The 9,364-nt window shown below is 49.3% G+C and overlaps 1 protein-coding gene across 1 annotated transcript; it reads right to left on the bottom strand.

The window, feature by feature from the left end:
- Positions 1 to 854: 854 nt before the first annotated feature.
- PpBr36_05224 (uncharacterized protein) lies at positions 855 to 2,871 on the bottom strand (the record flags this gene model as incomplete). The annotated part of the gene is made up of 2 exons (XM_029892381.1): positions 855 to 2,091; positions 2,267 to 2,871. 2 exons carry the CDS (start codon positions 2,869 to 2,871, stop codon positions 855 to 857), a joined length of 1,842 nt encoding a protein of 613 aa, XP_029749761.1.
- Between the last annotated feature and the right edge of the window lie 6,493 nt (positions 2,872 to 9,364).

Here is a 9,364-nt window from a genome sequence, read left to right on the forward strand (position 1 = left end):
GGGGGGGGTTGTTGTAGGATCAAAAGAGGAAAGATACAGCCGTTGTGGAACTTTGCCAGATTATCCTCAAAAAGAAATCTCCTCAAGGTCCTCGAGTCTTGCGACTCTCATGTTTTCTCTTTTGACCCCCTTGCCCCTCCTCCTCCTTCTTGACCAGTTGCATCCTGCCTTGAATGACATTCCAAAAGGTAAGCTCCTTTGAATCACAAAAAAAGAAAAGGGTAATGAGGAAGAAAAACGATGTGAAAAAAGTAAATTCCTCGTGAAAATATAGTGACTGATCTGTTGTTGATCGTGTATATAACCCGCCATCCTGATCCATTCCAATATATGCCGAAAGCCAGCGCAAAGCAATGAAATATTGAAAAAAAAAGAATAAAAACTAAATGAACAAGCCCAGATGTGCTCCTGAATTAGGGGGTAAACAAAATGAAAACCTTCGGAAATGGCACAAATACACGGAGAATTTGAGAGAAACCGGCTATGATGGCTCGTCAGTCTGATTAATGAAACAATGGGCAAAAAATGTATTCGAGAAGGGTGTAAATGCAGTAGATGAAATTGACCAAGATAAATCAGGCGAGGAGGATATGATGAAGAAGTAAAAACATTTCCAGACAATGTTCGCGTGAGCGTCAGAGAGTCTTCTTCCAGAAAACTGACTAGAAAAGGTGAGATTTTTGTACGAGGTGGCCCTCGGTTCGATGGGTATATGCGTATGTATATGCGTGGGCGGGCGGTTGTATATAAGATGATGGTTGCGTGGGAGGAATTTCAAGCCAATGATGGCAATTGGTGGATGTAAATTAATGAATGGGATGTTTGTTCTGGAAAGTCTCGCATCGTTGGTTCGTTCAGACTGACATGCTGGTGGCTTCCATTTTGACCATGTGGTGATGCAAGTTGGACTGTGGCGTGTGAGACATCTCGGCCTCACCCTCAGGGATTCTCGGGAGGCCCGACACACAACCACTTTGTTGTTGTTGTTGCTGTTGCTGCTGCTGCTGCTGCTGCATTTGCATCCCGGTTGGTTGCTTGTTGTTCATCTGCAATCCAAGCTTTTCGGTCAAGCGGAGGACCGCGTAGTAGTCAGTCGAATCACCAGCCCCATTTTGGATATAGCTCAAGAGTGTGTCAACCGCTCTTCGTGCGTTTTCCTGCGTTGGGGAGCCAGGTCCGGAGCCACCCGGTGTTACGGCAGGGACAGGCGTTCCTGTGGATCGAGGTCCGATAAGACTGTTGTTGCTGCTACTCCTGCGGAGCTTGGGAGATACGACTGAAGCGTCCATAGCAAAAGGCTGGGCCATCATATCGTGCATCGGTGACTCAAGGGCCGAGGATGGTGCGGTGGACACCTGCGAGTACTTGGAGCTCATTGGCTCGCTCTCTTGGGGCTGGTTCATGCCCTGGATATCGAGAATCGGTAAGGTCTGGCTGCGTTGCCGTGGAAAATCGGGATGTCCTGTCAGCCCATGTCTCGTTGGGTCAGACAAAAAGCCGCCAACGGGCGTGTCGGGCGAGAAGTTGAACGTCGCTGGACTCATGCCTGTGTTTGAGAACGAGGAAGAGGCTGAGTTGTCGGTTAACAGTCCGGACATAAAAACAGAATTGGGCGGCACTGCTCTGTACGAACCACTCTCTGCCGTGAACTCCATCAAGCTGTTGGCACCTTCCTTCTCGTCATCGCTCCGAGCTGCAGAAAGTGGTGACGGCAGCAGGTTCAGGTTGGCATGGGCATGCGGCGACGCTGGCGAAACGGCGGAATGGGAGATGCATGTTTCCGACGCTCTTCGCAGAAGCTTAGGGGCCTTGATGCCGTGCCTTTGCTTGAACTTTTCTAGCCAAGTTGTGGACTGGAACTGCTTCAACAGGTTGTCGGAGGTGCCAGGGGTGTTTTGACAGAAGATAATGGCCTTTTCCCTGATCTCTTGGTCGGAAACAGGTACGCCACTTTTCTTGATCCAGTTGGATAAAGCTTTCTCAATGTCGGCCGTGCCGGTCTTGCCCCTTGCCATTCGTTTAACAGGCGACTCGCTTCGTTCAGTTGGATTCAAAAACTTTTCCTTATTGCGCAGGACCTTGGAAATAGTGCTGAGGAGAGGTGATTCCCAACCCGGTCAGCGTGTTGCCCAGGGGGGAGACAAGTTTACGACCCGTCTCCGTTGATGAGAAGAAAGAAAGTTCCGTGTTCCAATGCGTGACTACATTGCAACCAGAGGGAGAGAGAGAGAGAGAAGGGGGGGGAAGGCTAAGGACAAGAACCCACCTCCTTTCCACGCCAAACTTGGCTCCAATTTCAGTCTGCTTCAGGTTACTATTGTCACGATGAAAGAGACAAATCTCTCGTCGCATTTCGTCCGTCAGGGTCTTCCGCGGCGCAGTGGCCGTGCTGGAAGTCGGCGTCTTGGAGCCCCGGAGGGGCTGCACGGCGAGAGGAGTGGGCATCGCGATTGGGGGCGCAGAATAGCTGCCAGGATTTCGCAGGGCGCCGGGGTTCGTCAACATGCTCGGCCACGTGGGATTTGTAATCAGCGGGTGTAGCTGTGGATGTCCTGAGTGCGGCGGTTGGTGATGCTGCTGCGGCTGCGCCACTTGCGGCGCGTGAGTAGAAGGGAGAGGCGGCGGTCCCATCCTGGTGTTCATGGGCTCCGAGGGCATCCCGTGGCTCATGGGGTCCACACCGAAAGTGTAGTTGGCGTTGTAGTCTTGCATCGGCGCGCTCTGGGTATATGAGATATCTACCCAGTGAGGCTCGCCACCGACGCCTGCATGTCCTCCCCCGTCATTTCCGGTTGCACCAAAGCCGCCCTGGTCCGTCGCCAGCGAGCTTTCCTCGCCCATGGCACTGGTGCCGATGATCTGATGATGCATCCTGGGCTGATCCCAACCAAATGCAACGTCCAACTTCATTCGCAACCGGCCGCCCGAGAAGAGGCGATGACGGGAAAGGAAGCTATGTGGCCCCTCCGACCCAAGCCGGAGAACTCGGCAGAAGCGAGGCGGTGTTTGCCAGGAGACCCACGATTCGTAGTGCTGTGGCTGGTCAGATCTCCGAAAGGGATATTGTTTTGCTCAACTTGACCTGGGTCCTCCTCAGCTGGTTCTCAGTCTGTCAGTGAACAGTCTGAGGCCAGACGATTAGACCGGGGCCAACGACGCCTTCGGAGTGCTTGCCAGATGTTTGGTGTGGACTGGACGAGACTCAAAAGACAGACTCGAAGCCGTTAAGAAACGAAGCTCGCGTGGATGAGTGAAGGAATGAATGAGTGCAGGCAACAAAAAGCCGACACGATATCCAAAGGCCGAAATCAGATAACAATAAAGCTTCAATATAATGAATAAAAATAGGAGATTGGGTATAAAGTTATATATGTATACAAATCTCAAACAGAGGTTTGTTGATACTTACACCGGTGGTGCATTTGGCCAAAGGAGGGGGGATTCGATATAGCGAGCAAGCACGGATCAGCTGCAGAAAGCAGACGCCGCAATGCAGTCAGGACACTGGCGAGGCGGGACCCTTTGAGATAAATCCAACGACAGCGGAGCGGCATAATGGTGGGCCAGCGGAATCGAGCACGGCCTGACCACAAGGAGCAAATAAAAAAAAAAAGATAGGGCAGGACAAGGGCGTGTGTGTAGGCGCGGTACTCTAGAGTCTGTGGAATCCATTGCGAGGGCGAGGTACCTGCTTGGATAAAAGGCCATCGTAAATGTCATGTACCCAACTGGGTCATCATTTGGGGGTTGTGCAATCCCCTGTCTGGGCTGGGTACACGGGCGAAGGTTAATCGACAGGGGTCAAGGAACAGGGATGAAGCAGTTAATAATACCAAGTAAGGGTGGGTGAGTGGATGGTGTCAGTCCAGGGGTCAGAGAAAGAGCTGGGGGGGTGAATGAGGACGGGGATGGAGACGAGAGGGAAAGGTTGCGAGGACGAGGGGGAGGGGGGGAAGGAGTAAAAAATAAAAAAAAAAATAAAAAAAAGGAAAAAAAAAAAGGATGAATGGAGTTGGGTATCGTGCTAAACACAGAGGAGAAAGAAAATTTGTTGGATGCCCTCAAATGTCTTCTTTTTTTTTTTTTTTTTCTTGTGACTTGTCATAAATCGGCTCTTTGGTTTGCATATTACAGTACTCAAGTTTTATGTGTCGTGATCCAGAAAAAGCGTGGAGTTATGTGTTTGACGATGCAGAAAAAGAAAAGGAAAAGAAACGACTCAGTATTGGTGAAGAAGCACAAGTTGTCTCGCGGCAGCATAGCACGCTGTCCCGGTTTCGTTGTGTGTCCGCGCCGGGCCCTGCTCGCATCATTCATGTTCAGGCAGCTTGTCCTGTTCCTGGGTATCTAGCCGTCCTGTTCTGGTTCTGGCTTTTCTTGGCGCACCAACTCCCTTGCGTCCTGGAATGAAACAAAGTGCTGGGGGTGAGGTTGATCACCACACAAAACTGTACCGGTAGGGTAGCTCTTTACGGGCTCTCTCTCTTTCTCTCTCTTGAAGACGCAACAAGATTAGCGCAAAAGATAGCCTGTCTCCCGGCTGGTACTGCGAATGCACATTGTACAGTACGCGAAACTGCCAAATTCCCCCATGTCTGCGTTACGATTTGTTCCGAGCTCAATGTTGAAAAAGGGTGTGTGTGGATCGCTGAACAAGTTAGAAATGATTTTGGGCGCTGCAGTCCGACCAATTCGATGGTGCCGGGGCCCAGGCCAGTCAGCACGCTAACCTCCAAGGAAGGGTAAATCCATGAAGAGTGTGGTGAGGAAAAACAGGTACGGTATGTCATGGAATAAAGAGAGGAAAAAAAATTCAGGCAAACATAAACAGATGATGCTTAGCTCTGTCTGGCGCATCGGCATCCAACTAGCGCCGCGCAAATAGGCAGCTTTAACAGGTGATGCTTTAATTCATCCCCTAATTCGTTCCGAGCGGCCATCTGAATGACAAACGGGAGCCCGAACCGATTAATGAAGGAGGGCATGCTTGGCGGCTTGTGTGGTACAATACTGGCATTGACTTGCTCATGTTAATCCCGGGGTTGCGGACGAGGCATATAGCGAAGGAATTAGTTTTCCCCACGGCTCTACCTAATGCTCAACCAAATTCTATATTGTAGTGTCATGAGTACGGAGAAGACGTGGACAAATTGACGGAGAATCTATTTAGTTAAGGTAGATAGAGAAAACACACTACCTTAGGCCTGGGTAGGCACGGTACTTTTGGTAAGGGTAAGGTAAGGTAGGTCGGTGGTAGATATTATAAAACGTCTCAAAATGCTTGCATGAACACCTCAGGTAAGGAGGGTGCTACCTATTTGCGTGTCCTGGTCCCCTAAGAAAAGTGGTAATGCCCATTCATCTGATAACCGTACATTGCATGTGCATTCACATTCTCGACCCGGAGAGTATAAAAGGATGGAAGGAACCCACGGGAAGAAGGCCTCTCGACTTACTTGGTCCAGTATGTACTTACTGTATGTGCAACACTCGCCCGCTCCTTCCCGCGAGTGGCTCTCTTGTGCATGTTGGGGCCCGTCATTTTTCGTCTGAAAAATTGAACAGGGCTCGCAAAAAAAAAAAAAAAAAAAAAAAAGGTCTGAACGCAGCCAGGGATATCCCAGGAGAGCCAGGTACGCTAGGCACTTGGCAGCCGGGCCAGTCGCGGATGCCAGGGTAGGCTGGACATGGTCTTGATTATGGGCCATCCTTCGCGTCCTTTTTTGATCACGTCCCGAAGCCGTCTACGTCGCTTTGGTTTTAAGACAATTGAGGGCGCATTGTAAATCAAAGAGGTCTGTACAGCTAAACAAAAGACCTGATGCGCCATAAGATGGCCACCTTTTTCAGCTGCTTGTTAGCTACATATGGTACTTTTGGTAGCATACAAAACCAACAAGCATCTAATTTTGTTTGGCATTCCGCTCCCCCGCAACCACAATTGTCAATGCTGATACTAGACTACTGTAGAGCCCAGATGATTGACACTGACTTGACCTGTGCATTTCAAGATAATACTGTTGCTGTTAGATACCTTACCTACCGGCGTATAATGAAAAGTCTACCTCCGTCTTATGTAATATCTCGCCTTGACCATCCGTTTGAACCTACTTCAGGTGAACTTGACGCTGATACCTTTTTCGTGGTGAATCAATCAGGCGAGAAATGGACGACAGCGATTGGCACATCAAATCGTTGGTCGTTGCTTGTTTGAAAACAGCAAAATGGCCAGGGAACACCTAGCATGTACTGGCGGGGCTTTGCTGTCAGGGAAGGCAGCCCAGTAGGGGTATTCTTTGACAGACCGTGAGACCGTGCTTTTTTTGGGGTACACGGTTCACAATCCGCAACCGCAACCGCCACCTCCAAAGCTTGACGCTTGTCACGCTGTCAAACCGTTCATCACACCAAACCTCTACCTAACCACAGCTCATCACTTTATTTTTTATTTTATTTTTTATGGATATCTGTCTAATACCGGGCTACCTTACCTTCCTTAGGTGTAGGTGACTAATCTGACAGTTCCTACGAGGTACGTCCATACCAAGGCGGGCAGTCCCTGCTGCTTCCTGGCCAATCCTACCGATCCGTATTCGAACAAGTCTCAGGTAATTGATGATTATGCCCGAGCACTTCGGGATTCTATCCGGGGCGTCTTTGCCTCAGTATTGGCCATAGCATAAATTACGAAGTACGTGGTAACTTTACACTTCCCCACTCCACGCTACTATGACGATCCAATATCAATCCTGACCCCAGGCGGGGCGCCTTTGAAATGAGCAGCAAGAGGCAGGGCTCTGCTATGTACTGTACTCGAGGTACTTTAGCACCACCACACCTGATATGAACTGAACAAATCTGCGCAATCATGCTAGGGATCATGGCTGATAGCTCGGCGAATGCGCTTCGGTTGTTGGGATAATTATTGCAATACATACCTTGCCGCCTAGCTCGGCTCTTTCTCGATGTTTCGGGGGACCGGACCTCCGTTGCATCGATTGACCTTGTAAGAAGGAGGTAACAATGTAAGGTAAGTTCAGTCAGTCAGTGTGAAAAGCCTGCCTCCTAAATTGATTGTTTTCTGAGAAAACGACTAGGCAAGCAAGCTACTGCGCAACTACCGTACGAGGTACGAGGCTATTATAGTATCTGGCAACCAAGATTTCTGCTCGGCAACATCAACAGCAATTTCGATACAGAATAGACTGCCGATGCATACGGTACTCATCTCCTGTCTTGGTCCAGGTATGGTCAAGCCTGCGGCATTCATACTGAGGATCAATGCACTGACGGGGGCTCTTTGCCGCCCCCTGGTTACTACTCACTGCGACTTGCTGCATGTGTTGTATGTACTGTACGAGCGAACCCCCAAGCGAGCCAAGCAACCAAAGTATCCTTCCGGCCGCCAAAGTGGATTATACCGTCCCTCCCACCATATATCTCCACACTGGAAAGGAAGCACAGACGACACCTTGTTTTGTCTTCCCCCAGGGCCAAACAATCAACTTAGCCTTTTTTAGTTCACTTGACAGGAGAGTAAACAAACCCCGTCCATGAACCTGAAAGGAAGAAAAAGAAAGGGAACAAAACTTCAAACGTTCGTATCCCACATTACGATACAGGTCATATGTATTGACATTACTTTCTCAATTTCAACCCGCGTTCCAGGAGCCGATTATGAAGCCACCCCAACGGTTTGGCTGGGCACCACGCTACTGCCTGGTATGAAGTTCATGTCCAAGAGGAAATGACCTTGTAGAGTATGAACGAACAAAAAACTCTTCCGACGTGCTCGAGGCTCGAGCAAGCACTGTGGGGGCTGCAACACAACAATTGGGCATTTACGAAGGGCGGCAATCACTTCAACCGCTCAGATTGTTACAATACGTCGTCGTACCTATACAGAGAAGAAGAAAAAAAAAAAAGATATACATGTAAAAACAGTGCCAAGCGAGGGGGTGGAGAAAGGATGGCGAGCAAGGAGGGGTAGGTTGATTCTGTATGCGGTTATAAAACATCCACCAACCCGCCAGCCGATGTTGCTTTTTGTGCTGACATGGATCTCGTCCCAGCCCACATTAGACCCCGGCTCTCTTCCTGTTGGTCAGTTATACTGTATGCGAGAACGTTAGGCGGATCCCTGACTTTCCTCGAAATCCATGTATGCCCGACCCCTGATCGGGTCTAGCGTTGCGCGCGCTCTGAACCATGCCAGCTGCAGTGACGGTTGTGGTTACGGAAATCTCTTGGAGGGAGTTGAGAAAGAATGCGCGCGGGATGGGTAAGCCTTGCAACGGTTATTGTCATGGTGTCTCGGGTCCATGACGAGACGATAACTTCCCGATGCACGGATGTTATTTCTGTTTGGTGACGAGCAGCATGATTTGAGGTTAGGGCGAAAATGTCTGGACTTTTTGTAGTTGGGATAAGTCTAGTCTAGTCTAGACTTGGTCCTACATCACTTTGGAAGTTGCACTACTAAAATTTGACAGTTGGAAATAATATCAACACCCGTTTGACAACTGTTGAGAGGATTCATTAGCTTGTGAGAGCATTAAGGTACGTAGCGTATTTTACAAAGTGTATTATTACGTATCGGACCCTAGCAACCTAGGTAGCCAAAAGTAGGGAATACACTACGCAGCGCGGATGCGTAGTGCCGATCTGCAACAGCAACATTTTTTTTTCTTTTTGCTTCTTGCCTCTCGATCTGTAAAATTAGAAATTACATACGTACTCCGCAAGTAACAGTAAGTCATGACGAATTCACTTCCCGATCCAGACCCCAACAACTTACAGAAGTAAGGCCATGGGGCAAAAAGCAACAGGGAGGGAGAAAAAAAAAGATAGAAATCCTAAGCGGCTCCTGTCTTCTCTGGCTTGGGTTACTTTTGGGCAAGCAAGACTGTATCAAGTCCATTGTTACCCTCGTCGAAAGCAACCCTTCCCTTATTCTGCAACTTTATCGACATTTACCCTGTGAGTCCACCAGCAACACGCATATAATACCGGGTAGACAAAGATCAAGGTGATAAAAGCAACAAGAGGAGGACCGAACAACATATCTAATCAAATGAAACAACAACAAAAAAAAACTCCACACCACCAGGTCGATCCACCATGCAATCCGCAAGCCGCGACCCGGACTCCTCTGTCCGGCCGGGGACCTGGGCAGCCTTCTGGGTCTGTGCGTTACATGGGGGACCTTGTTGCTTAAACAGCATAGCAATATTACTTGCCTTTTTGTCTTCATCGGCGCGCAGCGTCCTAACTGGAGACAAATAAAAATAAAAATTTCAACCAGTCTAACAGACCCCAGGCCAGCCGGCGGAGGGGGCCCTAAGGTAAAAGTGACAGGAGAGTT

This window comes from Pyricularia pennisetigena, chromosome 6, assembly GCF_004337985.1.
Source record: "Pyricularia pennisetigena strain Br36 chromosome 6, whole genome shotgun sequence".
NCBI lineage: Eukaryota > Fungi > Ascomycota > Sordariomycetes > Magnaporthales > Pyriculariaceae > Pyricularia > Pyricularia pennisetigena.